Below are 21,278 nucleotides of genomic sequence, written 5' to 3' on the forward strand. Positions count from 1 at the left end.
CCTAGCATTTCTGGGAAGTTATTTGTGTCCTCTTCCGTGAAGACAGAACCAAAGTATTTGTTTAATTGCTCTGCCATTTCCTTGTTCCCCATTATAAATTCTCCTGTTCCTGACTGTAAGGGACCTACATTTGTCTTCACTAATCTTTTTCTTTTTACATACTTGTAGAAGCTTTACAGTCCACTTCTATGATCCTTGCAGATTTACTCTCATACTCTATTTTTCCCCTCTTAATCAATCTCTTGGTCCTTTTTTGCTGAATTCTAAGCTGCTCCCAATCCTCAGGCTTGCTACTTTTTCTGGCAACTTTATATGACTCCTCTTTGGATCTAATACTATCCTTAATTTCTTTTGTTAGCCATGGTTGGGCCGCTTTTCCTTTTGTGTTTTTGTGCTAGAAAGGAATGTATAACTGTTGCAATTCATGCATTTGTTCCTTAAATGTTAGCCATTGCTTATCCACCGTCATGCCCTTTAATGAAGCTCCCCAATCTATCATAGCCAACTCACTCCTTATACCTTTGTAGTTTCCTTTGTTTAGATTTAGGACTCTAGTTTCAGATCGGACTACTTCACTTTCTATCTTAATGAAGAATTCTATCATGTTATGGTCACTCTTCCCTAAAGGATCCTGCACAACAAGATTATTAATCAACCCCTTCTCATTGCACAATACCCAATCTAGGATAGCTTGTTCCCTGGTTGCCTCCTCAATGTACTAGTCTAAAAAACCATCTCGTACACACTCCAGGAATTCATCCTCCGCAATATTATTGCTAATTTGGTTTGGCCAGTCTATATGTAGATTAAAGTCACCCATGATTACTGTAATACCCTTGTTATATGCATCTCTAATTTCCTGTTTGATGCCATCCCCTACATTACCACTACTGTTTGGAGGCCTATAGACAACTCCCACCAATGTTTTCTGTCCGTTGGTGCTCTTAACTCCACCCAGACTCATTCTACATCTGGATTTTCTGAGCCAATATCCTTTCTCACTATTGCGCTGATTTCATTCTTTACTAACAATGCCACCCCACCTCCTTTTCCTTTTTGCTTGTCCTTCCTAAATATCGAATACCCTTGGATATTCAGCTCCCAGCCTTGGTCACCCTGCAGCCATGTCTCTAAATTGCAATTATATCGTATCCGTTTGACATCTATTTGCGCTGTTAATTCGTCTACCTTATTAGGAATGCTTCATGCATTCAGATACAGTGCCTTTAGATTTGTCTTTTTAACATTTTTTTGTACTATGGCCCTATTTGTCTTATTACCATTTTTTCTTACCCGGACTCCATTTCATTTGTACACTCTGTCCCTTCCTGACACAATCTGGTTATTCTTACCCCAATCACTTTCCTGCACTGCTTCCTTGTCTTTTCTCTTTAGCATTCTAGATTTCTGTCCACCGGGATCCTCCCCCACCCCCCCATTTAGTTTAAAGCCCTGTCTACCTCCCTAGTTATTCAATTCGCTATAACTCTGGTCCCAGCCTGGTTCAGGTGTAGTCCGTCCCAACGGAACAGCTCTCTCTTTCCCCAGGTCAGGGAGGATAAGATCGTCCCTGGTTGTAGTGCCTCCTGCAGCCAAATAGTCCACCTTTATTCACTGCCACTTGGGCAAGGTACCAGAAAGCGATCATTGCCCACAGCACAATAACCAGCAAGAAGTCAGTGTTTTAAGGAGGCAAGGGAGGTAAAAGGTGAGAAAAAAAGAAAGGAAAAAAATATACCTTCAGTGAGAGTTTGAACTTGTTCATTTCTCCCCAGGCTTACGTGAACACGGCTTTGTTTGAAAACTTCACTTATGCTGGAATAGATGCTACAGCAGAAGAAGTGTGATACACACGCTATCCCTGGGCTCGTGCAAATAGGCACAGTACCTGAGGTCATGTAGTTCCTGCTAATGACACTCACCGACTGTTCCACGGGGAGCAAGTTCCAAGTAACTGCAGTTCCTGTTCAAAGAGACAGCAAGAAGCCTGCTGCTTGCACATTGAGCCAACAACCCAGAGTTATGTATGAAACAAAATGGTTACTGCAGCATTATAAAGATCAATGTGAGTTTAGGACCTATGCATGATCCCCGTGACAGAGTGGATGACTGTGTCTAACCCCAATGATGGAATGGAGATCTTCATACTATCTAAAGTTATGGGATGGAGGCAGCCTGCCCAGCTTCACCTGGAAATCATCTGTGGAAATAGAGCATTTATATCCCATGAACAATGTGTTGTTTCTCACGTTAAATTTAAGGAGCTGGACTTCCTACAACATGACAATAGGACATAAGGACTGAGTTAAATAAAACAATAGAGATGGAGCCAATCGATTGATGTATGGGACTTGAACACTGCTTTCAGTATAATTGGTGTTGTGTACATATGTGTAGATACACTCAAAACATGCACATAAAGTATTTCTTATTGTATAAACACTGTATAAACACAAAGATTATGCATATTGTGTCTGTGTGTATATATACATATTGTACAAATAACGACTTCAGTTGAGAACTGTAGCAATGAACTATTCTGGATCAGACCATTGACTTCTGGGGTACGTGTGAAAGCAGTTTGTTTGAATGGAAAATTTAACAGCAGATGACTGGCTGAGAGCAGCTGAAACCTAACAAGTGACACCAGGCCAATGATTCCATGTCCACAAGGTTCTATACTCCACAGAATGTGTCAGGGATTCTGGGATGGATTTTCTGTGATTTGTTGAATCCCAAATAGTCAAGTTTTAATGTGTCCTAGTCTGTCCAAGTTATGCTGTGATGTGGAGATGCCGATGATGGACTGGGGTTGACAATTGTAAGCAATTTTACAACACCAAGTTATAGTCCAACGTTGGACTATAACTTGGTGTTGTAAAATTGTTTACAAGTTATGCTGGGCTTTAAAGCTGGTGTAAATACTCCTTATAGGTGACATAACGTTTCTCAAAGTTTGGCTCTACTTCCACTGTGTGTATCTCAGTTTTAATGTAAACACAATTCATTTTCCTGATGTTCAATAAATGCATTTATGCAATCACCAACATTTATATGTATGGAGCGAACATCTTTTGTCTTTGTAGCCTTATTTATCTTTACTCCACCCACATTTAATTTTCTCATCTTCTTGTCACGCACCTGTTTCCAGGCCCCTGCAAGTGCTGCTATGTAATGACATATGGATAAGTTTTTGCCAGGTGACTTGCCCTCTTATTTTACCCTCCCACCTCCATGGGGAAACTACTGACTGGGCATCCCTAATGCACAGTCAAGAATCATTGCTCATATGAAATAATACAAGTCTTTGGGGGTAATTTTGACTTTGTGCAATAGTGTAAGATGGCTGCTATAGGATCAGCCGCCCGTTTGAAAATTGGGAAAGATGTATCACGGGCAGCTGATCCGATATTGGCCATTTTACACTAACGACCAAAGTCAAAGTTACCCCCTTTGTGTGTGAGTATGAGTATGTGAGAGATCCCATTTTGTTGTGCCTTTGCAACATCATCTTGTGTGGATAACCCTCAAACACCAATTTGGATATAAATTTGGAAAGTTGACTAGACATGTATTTAACCTTCCACGCGGCCAGTCTTCAGACCCTTTCTGGCAGTCTTCAAACACCAATCTGAGTAGAATAAAGGTTCTAACCTTTGAGTGATGCTTAAATCCTAGTTTACCAAGTGGGATTGGGGTAGTCAAATTTCAATGTAGGTAGTCTTTCTTATGGGGGACTTCTCCAAAGAGATACAAGGATTGAGAAGTTGGTTGCAGAAATAAGGTAAATAGTGTGGCTTTGAGTTTACTGGAGGATAAAGTAACTCATATGTAATGAAGGGTACAAGTTGAATGGAACTGGTAATTCCCCAGCCTAGAATAAGTGAAACAAGCAAAGGGCAATTTGAGGTCCTGAAAGAAAGGTTTTAAGGCTTGTAACATGAAGTGCAATAGTGCTGGCATGCAATAGTGTAAAGTTGAATGGTATAATCAATTCTAACTTGTGTCAGGAACAAAGAAGGGAATATATTAGGAATGGGCGGGGTCTTGAAGCTACGGATAACACCTAATTGAACAGAGATCGAGCACTGAGCCAGAACTTGAGAACCAATTGGGGGAAAAATGGAAGAGGAAAAAAATATCACACTGGTGCAGTGAGGGGTGCTCTTCTGAGGTTGGGGCAGAACAGAGGAGCTTTACTCTGCATCTGGCTGTGTTGTACCTAACCTTGGAGTGCTTGATGCTGACATTGGGTGCTCTAAATGTGAAGAGTTTTATTCCTCACCATTACCGTCCCTCACCTTAGCACAATTTTTTTTTTAAATCCAGTGTGCCACATTAATATAACCCAGTTTTCATTTCCCAAATCACTCTTTATGCACTTCATTTCTTTACTGCATCCCAGGTACTGACTTGCTCTCTCAATGTGTCCCACATGCTGACTCCCTCTTTGCCACTCCCGGTATCTTCTCCTGGCTGCCAATAAGGGAAAGTAACACTGAAGCTATGAAAGGTGATTTTCACCTACCCTTACTCTGATGGAAAGTGCAATGTAACCATAGAATCATAGAAAGGAGGCCATTCGGCCCATCAAGTCCATGCCGGCTCTTTGCAAGAACAATCCAGCTAGTGCCACTCCTCTGCCCTTTCCCCGTAGCCCTGCAAATTTTTTCCTTTCAAGTACTTATCCAGTTCCCTTTTGAAGACCATGATTGAATCATCCTCCACCGCCCCCTCAAACCAGTATAACAGTATCACCAGGGAGCAGAAATACACAGACTTTGATTAAATAGTCAATGTGGATTGTTAAGAAGAACCTAAATGACAGGATGAGTTGTAAGGGATGAGTAGCTTTCTCCCACTCCTGCATTCTTACTATAAGTGAAAGATAAATTGTCAACACAAAGTTGTGATTCAGAGAGGATATCAGTTATAAGATTAATGGTCTGTTTCCTGACAGTTTCCTTCTTCTGGTCGCTGAGCTGTGAGGCCAGTTCCACAAACCCGTTGTCTTGACTGAGTGGGCAGACAAACCTCAACACAATCCTTTGTTTTAAAGGGATGTGTACATCAGAACTGAAACTTATCTGAATTACAGGAAATTTGCTTTGTTGTGAATTAACACAACTTTTTACATAAAATTACATAGAATGTACAGCACAGAAACAGGCCATTCGGCCCAACAGATCTATGCCGGTGTTTATGCTCCACACGAGCCTCCTTCCACGCCTCTTCATCTAATCCTGTCATCATAACTTTCTATTCATTTCTCCCTCATGTGTTTATCTAGCTTCTCCTTAAATGCATCTATGCTATTTGCTTCACTCCTTGTAGTAGTGCATTCCACATCCTAACCACTCTCTGTGTTTTGTCTTCATGGGCTGCATAGATGTGTACTATGGAGCCTCAGAGGACATGTATGGGCTAAATTTCCATCTTCACCGCATGAGTGGTAAGTAAATGCTTTAGAGGGGTGGATCATCCGCCCGTTAGACAACCCGTCCAATTTCCATTCCATTGATTTCATCGCTGGGTGTATTGACCACATTTGAATTGGAATTGAGACCCTAGGAAAGCAACTGTGACATGAAAAATCCAGTTAGTCTCTCCCTCCAATGGTCTAGTAGATATCAGCACCACTTGGTAGTAGCATTAAGCAGAAGGTCCCAGGTTCAATTCCCAGCCTGTGCTGAGTCAGCTGATCTTAACCATACCAACAGAAAGGAGCTACAATTCAGCTCAGCACTTCTGGGCAATTGGGAAATGGAGGGGGGGTGCAATGCTGGTTTTACACCCTGCTCGATTTCACTCAAAGTCAATGGAGAGTAATATTGGGCGGGGTGGTGTTCCACCCAATCCCATGGCTTTCCCACCCGGCAAGTGAGGTTAAAATTATCCCCAATGAGTTAGCTGGAGAAACTTGAAAAAATGTGTGGGAGTGGGTCTTTGGATGCATTCATATGGTGCAAAAATGGATATGCACATGGGGAAACTGTATACAACACACATGTTTATTTAAATTTTATTTAAGCTTGTGTAAGCAGTACCTGCTATTGGAGCTTCAGAGAAATAGATGTTAAGACTGATTCTGTGGTGGAGCACTTGTGGCACTGCTCCTCTCCAGCTGGGCACGCTGCCCACAGAATCAAAAAGAGAGAGGCCTTAGCATACTCAACACTGAACTCCCTATCCTGCTGGAAAAAAAACATTTTTGAAGATTTGAAGGCAGCACTTTGTGTAGGCACTGGCAGACTGCAAATTCACGCAAATGGAATGCAAAGACTCCCACTCAGGATTTCTTGTGCCTTTTTACGGCAAGGCTCTTGATTCGCAGAACGTTTGTTTAAAACGGATGGTGGAAGGTCACCGGTGAGCTTCTCCTTGAGCAATTCCACCAATTAAGGCTTGGTTACTATATTAGTGCCAGTTGTATCTGACTACTGTTTTCGACTTTACCAACTGAATTTTGAGCATTAGAACTAGTGGGCCCGAAAACCTGCGGGCCATCCACCCCAGCGTAAATAACTGTCTGTGCCCACCCGGTGACCTTCACCACTGACTCCACCAAAGTAAGTGGAGTCAAGAGGAGGTCACCCTGTTGCATAATCTGGGCAAGTGACTGCACAACTGGGGCGCATCTCAGACACCCAACAATAGGGGAAGGCCTCAAAATGTGGCAAAGGATACCAGCAGGGGTTCATCTCATTAATAAGTGCTTTATAAGGGGGCCCCTCTCACCGACCCGCTGCCTTTCTGCCAGGGTAGGGCAAAATAAATTCTTGTAGTCCCATCGTTTAGCTAGGCCCCTCTAACGAGAGTAGCCTTGTCGGAACTTCCCTCCCCAATGAGATCCCGCAAAAACTGCCGGAGAAGGCTATTACCTGGTGTAGCTGGTTCTGGCACATTTGAGGTCCTTCTGCTGCACTCCTGCTAGGCTTATGGCAGACATGAACTGGAAGAGCCATAGATGTTTGGCCCCAACCATTCTGGTTTACTTCAATTCAGCACTCCATTGGTTCCTGCCTCCCATTATAAAATTCCTGCTATCACCAGTTCACCTCTGCAGCTACAAGCAGTGCTGACCAGGAGCTTTCCATTGGGTTTTCTCATGGCTGTGTTGGATTTGGAGAAGGAAAAGGAATTTCTCAAGAGGGAGGTGAGGCTGATGCTCTGGCACCGGGTACCTGCAGGCAGTCCAGGAATTACTTTCTTTAACAAAGATTCTATTACTTGGGTATGTGGGCAGAGACCTGGCTTCACCATCTAATCTTTAGAAGGGAGACAGTCACCAGGTTGTGCCATATAATAAAGCTTGACCTGCAGAGTATATCCAATAAGAGGACAACCCTACCTGTTGCAATTAAGGTCACCACCGCATTGAACTTTTTCACTGCCATCTCAATTCAAACCACTACTGTTGACATTTGTCAAGTAAGTCAGTTGTGTGTGCACTGCTGCATCAAGCAGGTCACTACAGCTTTGTTTGCTGGGGCAATGGGATTGTCATTTTCCCAATGGAAAGAACGGAGAAGCTGGAGAGGGCTGGGTTCCCGAGGCTTCAGGGCATCATTGATGGCTCCCATGTTGCCATCAGGGTTCCAAGCAACACTCCATAGATTGTAAGAATTGAAGGCAATTTCATTCCATCAATGTGCAAGTGGTCCCAGGCCACCAGAACTAAATAATGCAGATGACTGCAAAATATCTTGGCTTCAGCCACGATACTTTCATCTTCCAACAGTCAACGGTGCCTTAACTCATTGAAGGAGCAGGAAGAATGAACCAATGGATGCTAGGGGACCAGGCTAGCCCCTGATGCCCAGGCTAATGACGCTAGTTTGAAACCCCAACACCAAGACTGAAAGAAAGAATAAGAGGCCCATTCCCGCACCTGAATTCTGGCATCGGGAGGTTGAAGCAGTGCTTCCAATGCTTGGGTAGATCAGGTGAGGTCCCACTCTAGAGGTCTGCAAAAGCTCTGAGAAACTTTGTCATTACAAGGGGGGAACCCCTACAGCCAGAAGGGCTGCAAGGTGAGACTGTGCCCTTGCCTACAGAGAGGAAGAAGGAGAAAGGGAGGTGGAAGTGGACGAGGGAGAAGTAAGGCCAGCCGATGTACACCCAGGCAGACTGATACAGCAAGGATTGATTGACCAGACTCTTAGTTAAAAGGAGAGCTGCAGCCCCTCCAAAAACTGCCCTGAGGGCCTTTCTTGTACTCCTCTCGTCCTGTACCAACATGCTGCATCAAATTGCCACCCACCTCACCTCCACTATCATCCATGCATGATTTCCTCCATTACCAACAGTCAAAGATTCATCTGGCCAACAAATCATCACCAAACATTCCAAAGAAGATGCAATCACTTTATTTCTCCACTCCACATGTGTCCCGTACTAATCTTTGCTTCCCCGGTGCCTATAGTTGGTGATAGTGTGGGGAGTGTGTCATCCTAATGTTGTGTCTCAAAATGGCCACCTTCCTTGGCGTCACCTTCTCCATTTACACCTCCAGGCTCTCTTCACTGAAAGGACAGTTACGTGAACTACTGTGGCCGGGCTGCCACTCAGCTAACATGACAAGCATGGGGAGCACAGACCATGGAACTGGTCCTGGTATGTGCATTTGCAAACACACACACACTAATATATTGGACAAGGACTCTAATTCTCTGTAACATCTGGAGTATGTTCCCTTTATTCTAAAAACTCTGAGTGGAAAGTCAAGTGCTGGAACCTGTCCCTGTCAGATAAAGAGTGTTCCTACTCTGAAGTACCAGAATTCTTATCCGACCTCTTTCTTATGCCTGGCAGAGCAATGATTTCAGAGCTGTTCACTGCTGGGTGATCAGCATCAGTTCTGCCAGATGAAAGTCTGGAGTGGTTTAGTGAGGGTGTGGGCCCACTCTGTACTGCAGGCCCACTTCACAGTTTGTAGGTTTCCTGAGGATGTGCCTGTTCCCACTTCAACTTGTAAACTACTTCTGTTCTGAGTCAGTCCAACAGCAACAGCGGAGAGTCAGAAATGCCTTCAGTGTCGCTGAGAGAAATGGGTCACTGGGCAGTATGGATCCTGTTTTGGGGGGGTGTATATGTAAACACTATCATGTCTATCTCTGTGGAGAATAAGACTTTTCTCCGGGAAGGTAAGCTGGATATCAAACTTTTTAAATGTTTGAAGACAGAAAGGGAACCGAAAGAGATTGGCAACTTGGCAACATATCTCTGAACACGTTTAGTCCTGAAAGTCTCTGTTCAGACCACTGCAAACAGCTATATTTATTATTTGTATTTAATAACTGCATTCAGAAGATCTGCTTTAAATCATTTCAAATTGTATTCACTTGTTATTTGCAAAACAAAGGCATTTATATGTGTTTAGCAAAAACATTTTAAAAAATGTTTTGGAAAGGTGGTCAGAATAGTTTTTACACTCATAGTGAAAGTATCAGTGAAGGCGTGTTTAAAGGGATAAATTATACCATGGTGGATTAATGCGTATAATATCATTACACTGTAAATGTGGACTATGTAAGGCATGTATAAAGGTGCTTCAACATGAAGTAGCAAATAAAGCGCTTGAGTCACATAATAATGGATTTAATGACTTATGTGTTTCAATTAAGACTGTTACTAACCATTATTATTTGTTCATATTTAATCAGGAAAAGATTTACTTTAAATCATTTCAATCTTTATGAACTAATAATCTTCAACAGATTGTATATTATGTTAGTATATTTTGGGTATGTCGGAATTAATTGGACGTATTCAGCTACATCTGAGTTTGCTTCAATTATTAACGTAGACCAGAGTTATGTATAGTCCAGACCAGGTAGGTTCTCTTCGCAAAAGAACATTAGTTGGATTTTTACTAATATTAAACCATATAGACAAGATAAACCCAGAATTATTACTTCAAAGAACACCAAGAAAGTAGAATTAGAGGACATGAATGGAAAGAGTGATAACTGTTTGCAATAATCTGCCGAGGTGAGAAAAGGATATTCATTCCAACGGATCTCCTCCCTCTCGAACATTAACTCTCTCATCGTGGTATCTCACTGTATTTTGCTAACAAAGAGAAAAGCAATGAGATTACTCAAAACATAATTAGATACCATTGCCAGGAATTTCCTCGGGGGTTTTCCCGATCGGCCACGGTAACTCCGGCGGAATGTAGGTTTACGTGCCGATCTAGAGTTTCCACCAATCTTCCACCAAAGTTAGCGTGGCCAACAGGAAAACCTCTGAGGCGATTCCCACCACCTGATGGGAGAGTTAGGGGGTAATTTTAACCTAACTCGATAGGTGGGAAACCCACGGGATCGGGTAGAACACTGGTTTTACACCCCACCCAATATTACTCTCCATTGACTTCAATCGGGTGGGGTGTAAAACCAGCATTGCACCACTATCATCGGTTTCCTGCCCGGTGCTTTAGGTTAAAATTGCTCCATAATGTCCCAGAGGGATGAGCTCCAATGAAACAAATGTCCTTTTCTTATCCCTGACATTTCCTATGTCCTTATATCTACTATAAGGGTGCCTGCTGTTAACAGGAGGAACAATTATGTAATAAAATGAATGAGTAACCTGTTTCCTGTGTTACCTGCAGATTTTACATCGCTGGTATTACAACCTGAAGAACTGAAATGTTTTACTCGAATGTTAGATGACTTGACCTGTTTCTGGGATGACAGCGAGGAGACAAATTCTACTTACACATTCTTCTACAGCATTGAGTATATCATCATTTTAACATATTAATGTCCACTGTGTTGCTGAGAATGTTACTGTGCAGAGTGTTGCTGAGTGAGTTACTGACTGGCTTGAGGTCGCAGTTGACCAGTACTGTCATTGGCTGTGCTAACCCTATGTGGTGCATGTTATCAGCAGGTACCCTTACAGTAGATGGCACAGCACTACCTCTGACTTGCTGCTGACCTGGTTCTGTTGCCTGGTAATTACAACAGTGCTTGCAAAAATGGTCATAGCCTCTTGCTGGGTGCAGTCAATCAGACTTTTCTGGTTGATGATCACTCTGGTACGCCTTCTTTCACACAGTATGACTGAAAGAGTGATTGGGAAGCTTCAGAGAAAGCATCCATCATAATGGCTGGTCAGACTTTCACACATATCTGAACCATTTTATCTGAACCATTAAAGCCTGTTGCAACAACCTATCTTGAGAGCTGGAGCCTCCATTCATGACTAAGGTCAGAGCATGTGGTAGCAGAATGGATAGAAAACTGGCTACAAAACAGAAAACAGAAAGTAGGGGTTAAGGGTAGCTACTCAGGCTGGCAAAAGGTGGGAAGTGATGTTCCACAAGGATCAATGCCAGGACCACTGTTGTTCACAATTTACATTAACGATTTGGATTCGGGAATCGGAAGTACAATTTCAAAATTTGCAGATGACAACAAATTGGGTGTGTAGTTAATACAAAGTAAGAATGCGCCAAAATGCAAGAGAACACTAATAAACTTGCAGAATAGGCGTGTAATTGGAAAATTAATTTCAATATAGATAAGTGTGAGGTGGTGCATTTTGGTAAGAAGAATAAGGAGGCCACATACTGCTTGGATAATAAGAGTCTAAATGGGGAAGAGGAGCAAAGGCAAACCACTAAATGTAACAACACAGGTTAATAAGGCCACAAAAAGACAAATCAAGCACTGGGGTTCATTTCGAGAGGGATAGATTTGAAAAGCAGAGAAGTTATGTTAAAATTGTATAGAACCTTAGTTAGACCACACTTGGAGTAATGTGAACGGTTCTGGTCTCCATATTATAAAAAGGACATAGAGGCATCGGAGATGGTGCAAAAAAGATTCACAAGGATGATACCAGAACTGAGAGGATATACTGATCAGGAAAGGCTGAACAAGCAAGGGAAGGCTGAGGGGTGACCAGATAGACGTCTTTAAGACAATGGAAGGGTTTGATAGGGTAGACATAGAGAATGTTTACACTTGTGGGAGAGTCCAAAACTAGAGGTCATAAATATAAAATAATCGCTAATAAATCCATTAGGGAATTCAGGAGAAGCTTCTTTACCCAAAGAGTGGTAAGAATGTGGAAGATGCTACCACAAGGAGTAGTTGAGGCAAATAGCATAGATGCATTTAAGGGGAAGCTAGATAAACACATGAGGGAGAAAGGAATGGAAGGGTCTGCTGATAGGGTTAGATGAAGTAGGGAGGGAAGAGGCTCATGTGGAGCATAAACACCAGCATAGGCCAGTTGGGCCGAATAGCCTGTTTCTGTGATGTAGTATCAATGTAACTCGATGCACTAATTCTCTTCCAAAGGCCCGTGTGTGCATCATGTCTATAGATGCAGGTGCGAGGGTTTTGCATGGAAGTCGAGAGCCTAATCAGATTAAAACACAGCTATTGTGCAGGTTCCCAGCCCTCCGTGTGCTTGCCACGTACTTTAGGATTATGCTGGGCATGTCAGGTGTATTGTAGGCCTGAGGCCTCTGTGCCTGATAAGATGGGGAATGGGTGCACAATGTGCTTCAGAGGATTAGGTGTCTGTCATTATTTTATCTGTCCCACAGTATTATTAGGTATGTGAATGTGTATATATTAGGGCTGGTTTTCCTCACCTGACATTGTCCATGGACAAATTGGATGGAGCGCATTGGAAATGTGATCCGCTGGGACAAAGATCCCAGTGCCTGAATTTCCTCTCAGGCCTAATTTAAATAATGCAGGACAGCGCTCATTTTTCCTCTGTGTTGCAGCCATTTTTTGAGTGCTATATGGAAGCAGGGTAGAGAAAAATCCAGCCAATTGTTTACTAAATGTGCAGGTGTCGACACAGTGTTGCACAGTGTGTCACAGGGGCTAATTTTGACTTTGTGTGATAGTGTAAACAGGTGATAGAGGGTTACTTGAATGGAACTAAAAATCGAGAGAGATGTAAAACGGGCTGCTGATTCGCTATCGCCCATTTTATACAATCTTACAAAGTCAAAATTACCCCCACAGAGTGCCAGTGAGTGTCAGTGTACTCGCAGCAGTGTATCTGAGTACACAGAGTGCTATCAAACGTGGTAATGTATCAGGTTGCTACTCCTGATAATGTTGAGTGTACGGGAAGGGAGCTTAGCACCAGAAGCTGGGCACCGCTGGTCTCATCTGTGTGCTGGAGGCAACATTTTAACCTTTCTTCAAATGAATAAAATCCCTCATGTGCCAGACCAAACGCTTTCTTCTCTTACAGACAAAGAATCCAGGAACAATGTCACACAACCTCATACATGGTTCTCAGGAATACAATGCGACATGTTTGTGTTATCCCTGCAGAGGATATTGTGCTCTTTCAGCCATTTATCATCGAACTAAGTGAATCGTTTTCCAATGTGTCTAAAATCAGACAACATGTATCAATCGAATCAGTAGGTGAGTGACATTGTATCTTCTACTCTTTCACTCAATGGACGCACCTTGAATCTGAATTGGCACTAATATAAGTGCCTTGTCAGGCATTATATTGTCCCTGGCACAAAATTGGTACTTAAAAAATTATATTCATTTTATTTTTCCCACTTTTTAGGTCCACTTATTGGGCCTCACGAAGTTAGCCAACTGGGATAATCTTTAACAGTCTCTACTAATGTCACTCTTACATCATCTTCTAGGAAGTACATGAAGCATCATATTTGCCTCCATTCAGTGCCTGCATCAATTGTCCAGCTGAAATTGAAGGAATTAATATTATTGATATAAGCTAGACCAACTCAGAAGCCATATTTAAGTAACAGTGTACACTTATATAGCACAATTAACATAATAAAATGCCCCAAGTCACCTCACATAGGAGGGAACAGATGGCAAATGGTAGTAGAGGAGTTAGGAAAGATTATCAAAGGTATGGTCTAAAAGAAGATAGGCAGGCAAACATAGCAAGGCAAGGAGGTTTAGGAAGGGAACACCAGAGAGTAGTACCGATGGCTAAAGTTCTGCCACTGATGGAGGAGCGATAGATTAAGAATTCCATTGTTCAAAATTGAAGGACCAAAGGGCACAAGCTAGGACATAGGGTTGGAGAAGGTTGAAAAGGTTTCATGGGGTGAGGTATAGGTACAATGGGGAAGGACTTGACGCCAAGGACAAGGATTTTGAATTCAGTGCATTGGGGTACAGAAAACAAGTATAAGTCGGTGAGGCTAAGATTTAGTGAGGGACATGATACGGGCAGTAGAATTTTGGAGGAATTGAAATTTGTGCAGAGTGAAACTTTGGAGGCCAGTGAGGAGGACATTGGAGAAGTCAAGTTTTGAGGCAGGAAAAATATGGGATAAAGTTTCAGCAGCATGGGGGGTGAGGTGAAGCAGAGGCGGACTGTATTGGAGAGCTGGAAGTAGGCAATCTTGATGGTGGATGGTATATGAAGCTCAGGTCAGGGTTGAACAGGGCACTTAGGTTATACACGACCTGATTCAACCTGAATGGGCAGCAGGAGCTTGGGGTAGAGTCAGGGATAGATTTGGTTTTCCCAATATTCAATTGGAGAAACTTCTGGCTCATCTATACCTTGATGTCAGATAAGCAGAGTGACAAATTGAAAATTGAGAATGGTGGTGTTGAGGTAAAGTTGAGTGTCATTAACATACATATAGAAACTAACCCCATGCCCATGAATAATAGCTCTGAGGGGCAGCATGTAAACAAGGAAAAAGAGGCTAAGGATGGAACCTAAGATGGAAAAGTCATTGCCTGAGATATGCGAGTTATATTGGAACAGGTAGGAATGGTACCAATGAAGGGCAGTCCCCAGGATATGGTCCACAGAAGAAAAGTGTGGAGGAGGATGGAGTGGAGATTGAGAGAACAAGGAGGGATAATGTATGATCGTCATAGAATACCATTTGTGACTTTGCCTAGGGCATTCTCAGTGCTGCGGGCAATGCAGAGCCAAATTCATCAGATTTGAAAAGAAATTTTGCGGAGAAGTGAACATGGAGCTGAATGGCTTTGATGCATCCAAAGAACTTGGAGATTAAATATGGGGTGCTAGTTGAAGAGAATGTAATGATCAAGGGTATTTTTTTTGAGGAAGGCATGATAACAGCAGTTTCAAGAGGGAGAGGAAAGCTGTTTGTCTAAAGAAAGCTGTTTACTTTGCCAATGAGCATTAGGGTAAGGAGAGGTAGTTGAGCGGTCAAGGGTTGGATGGGGAGGTGATTAAGTGAACAGAAGCTGGACCTCATTGATGAAATGAGCCTGGTGATTGCTGGGGGACGGGGAGAAAGAGAAGATTCAGAATAATATGGAATCAAGGCTGGGATAGGAGGGAGAGGAACAGGGGAGTGGTGGAAGAGATGTCAGCTGAGGCAGTCGCACGATAGTCTTGATCCTTAAGAGAAAGGAATCCATAAACTCTTAGTATTTGGTGCAGGAAGTGAGGGTGATAAAGGGCACAGGGAGTCAGAGGAGGTGGTTGGCCTTTTCGAAGGAGTCTGGGATTGCCAATACCTTTGGGAATGATTCTGGAATAATAGCTGGATTTTGCTGTGGAGAGGGAGACAGAGTATTACTTCACGAGGACAAGCCAGATCTGGTGGTGTGCAAACAGGCCAGTTGCACGGCAGTTGTGTTTGAGTCTGTGCAGTTCAGACTTCAGGGTGCAGAGATAGGGACTATGTCAGGGGAATGGTGGAGGGAGAAACCATGAGTACTTTGAAAGGGTGAAGGCATCAAGGTTGAATCAAGGAAGATTATTAAGATTAAGACTGAGAGTAAGAGAATCCATTTGTATTAAGTTCTATTTTTATATTAACCTCTATAGTGGAAAACCTAAACCTGAAATTCTGCAAATTGTTAACTGTACAATTTCTGTACAGAGGTCATGAGCAGCCTGCTTCTGGGCTAGGCTACACATTATTTACATTTAGAGCTTAAGTTATCTGTAACTAACCATAACAATACATTCTATGCCTTGCTAGCCCCAAACACCAGTCTGTTAGTCTTGGGACCATGGACGCAAGGAAGGTCTTAATAATGGGTGGTGAAAATTAGTATAACGTTCATCAAAATCATGTGAAATAATGTAGTTAGAAAGATATAAAAATGGCAAAATTGTAATGTGAGATTGGGAGATGAAGAAGGGAGACATCTAGAGGGTTGAGCACAACCGACTGTAATGTGTGTATTTTCTGCAGCAAAGCATCTTTTGTAATCTCGGTGTTGGGTACGTAAGATTTAACTTTTAATAAATTGCAAGTGGTTGATCCATGTCCAAGAACTCATTCTTGGCATTCTTGCCTTATATTCCCAACAATATAAGGCATAAAAAAAGACTGCAAGCTTGGAAAAGAGCACTACCGTAATGACCAATGCAGCCATTTTCAGATACCTCTCTGTAAACAGTGTTAGTGTGGAACACAATTATTAACCCATTAAAGTATAATCAATTTCAATTGCTTTAAATTCTCTTATTGCTTCTCTTTACCCAGTTCTCTTAGACCCACCTTCTAACGTGGTAGTGTATTTAAATGGGAATCCATACCAGCTCCGTATTGGCTGGGTCCCACCAAGAAATCCTGATATAAACGAATTTCTAATATATGAAATTAGCTACTGGAAGGATAATTCTGGCCCTGCTTCAGCAAAGGTGAGTAGATTCCATGATAAGAAAAGCATTTACTTATTACAGTGTGCAACACATCTAAGTTCATATATTTTTGTAGTTAAATTGGTAGATTAACAATAGGGTAATGCCAAAGGCAACAGTAACAATAACAAACATGTCACAAAACTGACCCAATGGATTGCTGAGAGCTCCATGTAACCTGGAGAGTTCCAAGACACAACCTCCCACCTTCACTAGGATCTGTCACATGAAGTGTCTCCTAGAGATTGGGACCATAAAACTCTTAAAAATGGGATTTCAAACTGCTCACCATTTCTTTTTTTATATTTAAATGATAATCAATTCCTCAACAGACCCTTATACTAAGTTTTCTGGCTTTTCTGTTTCTCTCCACCTCCATCCCTCCCCACTGCAACCCCCCCTCCCCCCACCCACTGCACCCCCAAAGCTTCTTCTCAGTGCTTAATGATTTTTAGTTCACAGCCGAACCGTGGTTAGACAACACTTGGAGTACCATGCACAGTTCTGGTCTCCATATTATAAAAAGGATATAGAGGCAGTGGAGCAGGTGCACAAAAGATTCACAGGGATGATACCAGAACTGAGAGGATATACTGATCAGGAAAGGCTGAACAGGCTGAGGGTCTTTTCTCTAGAAAAGAGAAGGTTGAGAAGTGATCTGATAGACGTCATTAAGATAATGAAAGGGTTTGATTGGGTAGACATAGAGAAAATGTTTCCACTTGTGGGGGAGTCCAAAACTAGAGGTCATAAATATAAGATAATCACTAATAAATCCAATAAGGAATTCAGGAGAAACTTCTTTACCCAAAGAGTGGTAAGAATGTGGAACTCGCTACCACAAGGAGCAATTGAGGCAAATAGTACAGATGCATTTAAGGGGAAACTAGATAAGTACACAAAGGAGAAATGAATGGAAGGGTATGCTGATGGGGGTAGATGAAGTAGGGAGAGAGGAGGCTCGGGTGGAGCATAAACGCCAGCATAGACCAGTTGGGCCAAATGGCCTGTTTCTGCGCTGTAGACTCAATGTAGCTCAATGTAACTCAATTCTTTCGTCATATTGTGTGAGTTTAAAAATCAATATTTCTTTTAGGGCATTCAGGTGGAGTCCAGTTTCAGTATTGTACTGTGTGTATGATCTAAGGTGAAACTTGGAGCTAAGTAATATACTGTACATACATAGTTAGGAACAAATCCAGACATGCATATAAATTATCTAACCTTGTGAAATTTAGGAGAATTCAAATTTGCATAGATAGATTTGATGTATTCAGACCCGACTCCCAGAGACCACTGCAGCCCACCCCCCCCTCCCACCTCACCCCCTCATCCCCTCTCCCTGAGAGAGAAAACCTGGATTCAAACCCTGGTACTAGAGGTGAACAGACAGTGTTCTAAAACCTCATTTCTCTTTCCTCTTGAGAGGGAAGAGATCTTGATCCCTTTCCATGTGGGCTGGATTCAAATCCAGATTCCATGACTCACCGTCTCTTTTAACTGCTAGATTAATAACCATCAAATATCTTCTTTCAGACAGAGACTGTCAATACCAAACAGCAATATGATCTTCAAGACCTAAAGGCTGGAATTAGGTACATGGTTCGTCTGCGCACCAAGCCTGATGGCATTTCATTTGATGGGTTCTGGAGCGCCTGGTCAGAAACAGTATCAGCTGTAACTCCCTATTCTTCAGGTGACTTTAAAACAAATCACTGTCAAGTGTTAACTCATTGTAGTCCCCCTGAGTACAGCACAGATATAAAAAAAGGAGCAAAGACCTGCTCAGAAAGACTACAGTATTTTCAAAGAAAGAATACAGACCCTTTAACCCTCCATAAATAATTACAAAAATCATGGCTTTCTATCAGATATTTGCCTTTCAGTGTAAAATGTAATCATTTTAAACTAAGTTACAAACAAATTTCATATCCTTGTTGCATCCTGTCTTTTGTCTGTTCAGTAACTGAAAGCCAATCTTTTTTTTCTTTTCAGGTGAAATAAATCTACGTTGTTCAACCTCTGACCTCCATTTCATAACCTGCCAGTGGAAAGTGAATAAAACTGAACCCAGCGCTCTCTATAGTCTGTACTATCAGACAAGGTAATTCCGCTGTGTAAACAGTGATGATACGGAAGTCTCAAGAGAGGAAGACAGTTTCTATGGGGAGGAGGGGGAGGGAAGGATTTCTGAGACCTACTTTCCCAAAATATATATAGAGAATCTTACAACACCAGGTTATAGTCCAACAATTTTATTTGAAAATCACAAGCTTTCGGAGGCTTTCTCCTTCGTCAGGTGAATGTCTGACGAAGGAGAAAGCCTCCGAAAGCTTGTGATTTTCAAATAAAATTGTTGGACTATAACCTGGTGTTGTAAGATTCTCTACATTTGTCAACCCCAGTCCATCACCGGCATCTCCACACCAAAATATATAACCTAGGGTCTCTCAGTTTAGGACACCTCTGAAGGACTAAATTGGGAGAATGGGGCATTCAGAGGTAAAAAGGTGGAGAAGGTGGGCTGTTACATTTAGCCTTATGCAAATGAGAGGAGGTGGAACATATATCAAATACAAGCAGCTAAAGAAGCTGTGTTTGAATTAAAAGCAAAAGTGGAAAAATTTGAAGACCTGCTGGAATACAAGGTGTGCCTCAAATGTATCTCATCATACATCTCATTCCCGAGTAATAGAAAACCCCTACAATCCACAGTCATTCCTCCCTAACAAAACGTAGGTATAATTAATTACAGAGTAGTGTAAAGAGATGGATGAACATGTATTTAAAAATGGGATTGAAGATTCCATTAGATAAAAATCTAGATGATCAAATACTCCATTAAAAAAAAGACTCTTACCTTATTGGGCGCATGGGAACATCGTCTGTGGGGTGATCAGATGTTCTTGTGGTTTTCTGGGTTCTCTATTCTAAAGTAGATGCCAAAACAGATCTGATTAACTCATCTGACTATGCTCCAATCTGAACAGAATTTCATCTTTTGAATCTATTATGAGGGAGTAAACACTCTCCTCGAGTAAGTGATAAAAGTGGAAAATGTTTAGAAGGAGGCATTTTGGAGTATCTTTAAATTAAAAAGGTTGCCAGAATTCAGTGTTTCAACTGTCTGTTGGAGGAAACTGGTCTGGTTTCCTACAGTCAGCCCTATTAATCCATTTCTTTTTGCCCCCTATGCCATGTGCTCTTGAGGTTTCACCCGTTGTCCAGATTAAAAATTTACTTTGGTGTAATTAATTCCTCTTACATCATCTAAATCTATTCTGTTCTTATGGAAAGGTAAGAAAAGTCTCCAAGTGGCTTTCTCATATTTTTGAAAAGTGAGTTCAATTAACTAATTTTTACAATTAGAGCATCTAGTAAAAATCTTCTCTATTTGAACTGTGAGTCAGACTTGTATGGACATGTACAGAGTCTCTTTGTGGTCAAAGAAAATGGAGCGAATGTCCATGTGGTCAATAAAACTGACTACAGGCTCCCTATGGTCAATAATAGTGAGAACACAGCTTCTTCCCTTGCACAATAAGTGGATGAATCCAAAGATCCTCCTTGTGGTCAGTAGCAGGTATAAGTGAAAGTACATACTTGATACTCAGATGTTGAGTGCATACAGATCTCCAGTCTGGGGCAAAAAGGGTTAAATTGTGAGGACAGGTTGCATACACTAAGGCTTGTATTCCCCTGAACATTGAAGATTAAGGGGTGCTCTAATTGAAGTGGTAAAGATGATTAAAGGATTTGATAGGGTAGATAGAGATAAACTATTGGGAGTCCAGAACAAGGGGTATAACCTTAAAATTAGAGCCAGGCCGTTCTGGAATGATGTCAGAAAGCACTTCATCACGCAAAGGGTAGTGGAAATCTGGAACTCCCTGCCTCCAAAAAGCTGTTGAGGCTAGGGGTCAATTGAAAATTTCAAAACTGAGATTGATAGATTTTTGTTAGGCAAGGGTTATTAAGGGTTTCAGACCCAAGGAGGGTAGATGGAGTTAAGATACAGATCATCAATGATCTAATTGAATGACGGAACAGGCTCGAAGGGCTGAATGGCCTACTCCTGTTCCTATGTTCCCATGAGACTGTTATAATGATTTACTTTGTATATGGGTAGAGGTGAGGAGTATATCAGACTGTGTTATAGAAATTGGCATGTCCCATTTCTGTGGGGCTTTCCTCCTAGATAACAGGCTTTATTTCCATATACTAATGAGCGTGGTCTCACAGCTAGTAGTTCATCTGCCTATTACTCAGTTATTTATAGATTTATGTAGCTTGCAACATATCCTATTGCTGTGCTTGTGCAGCTCGTACCAAAAATAAATAGGAGAAGCCAGAGCAGGGTAAGTGACTAATCCCTAATTTTATCAAAGATTTATGGGCAGGCATCTAACCATTTTCTGCTTTGTATTTTGCTGCAATTTATTTAACAAGTCATTTATTTTTCTGTCAGAGAGGTGGAGTGGAAACTATGCAGCAATCAAAGAAACGCTACCACAGGTGATGCCATCACCTACCATTGCATGATTGCAACATCAGAAGTCAATAAGACTGTCATTATCATTAATGCATCCTACCCACATCACATACAGACGTTTTATAAAAAACCCTTCAGGACTGAAAATGTTGGTAAG

General features: G+C 41.8%; 2 protein-coding genes across 3 annotated transcripts in view; both read left to right on the plus strand.

Annotated features, from left to right (window-relative positions):
- The window catches only part of tie1 (tyrosine kinase with immunoglobulin-like and EGF-like domains 1), a 102,671-nt gene extending 99,603 nt beyond the window's left edge, over positions 1-3,068 (plus strand). For both annotated transcript variants that reach the window (XM_067990005.1, XM_067990006.1), the window contains one exon: positions 1,776-3,068. In XM_067990005.1, coding sequence (XP_067846106.1) covers positions 1,776-1,847 — 72 coding nt within the window. In that variant the 3' untranslated portion in view covers positions 1,848-3,068. The remainder of the gene's footprint in view (positions 1-1,775) is intronic.
- Positions 3,069-8,843: 5,775 nt separating this feature from the next.
- Positions 8,844-21,278, plus strand: part of mpl (MPL proto-oncogene, thrombopoietin receptor) — a 32,528-nt gene continuing 20,093 nt past the window's right edge. Inside the window, exons 1-7 of the mRNA XM_067990007.1 lie at positions 8,844-9,146; positions 10,619-10,745; positions 13,237-13,415; positions 16,472-16,629; positions 18,166-18,325; positions 18,625-18,733; positions 21,098-21,273. Coding sequence (XP_067846108.1) covers positions 9,026-9,146; positions 10,619-10,745; positions 13,237-13,415; positions 16,472-16,629; positions 18,166-18,325; positions 18,625-18,733; positions 21,098-21,273 — 1,030 coding nt within the window. The 5' untranslated portion in view covers positions 8,844-9,025. The remainder of the gene's footprint in view (positions 9,147-10,618; positions 10,746-13,236; positions 13,416-16,471; positions 16,630-18,165; positions 18,326-18,624; positions 18,734-21,097; positions 21,274-21,278) is intronic.

This window comes from Heptranchias perlo, chromosome 9, assembly GCF_035084215.1.
Source record: "Heptranchias perlo isolate sHepPer1 chromosome 9, sHepPer1.hap1, whole genome shotgun sequence".
NCBI lineage: Eukaryota > Metazoa > Chordata > Chondrichthyes > Hexanchiformes > Hexanchidae > Heptranchias > Heptranchias perlo.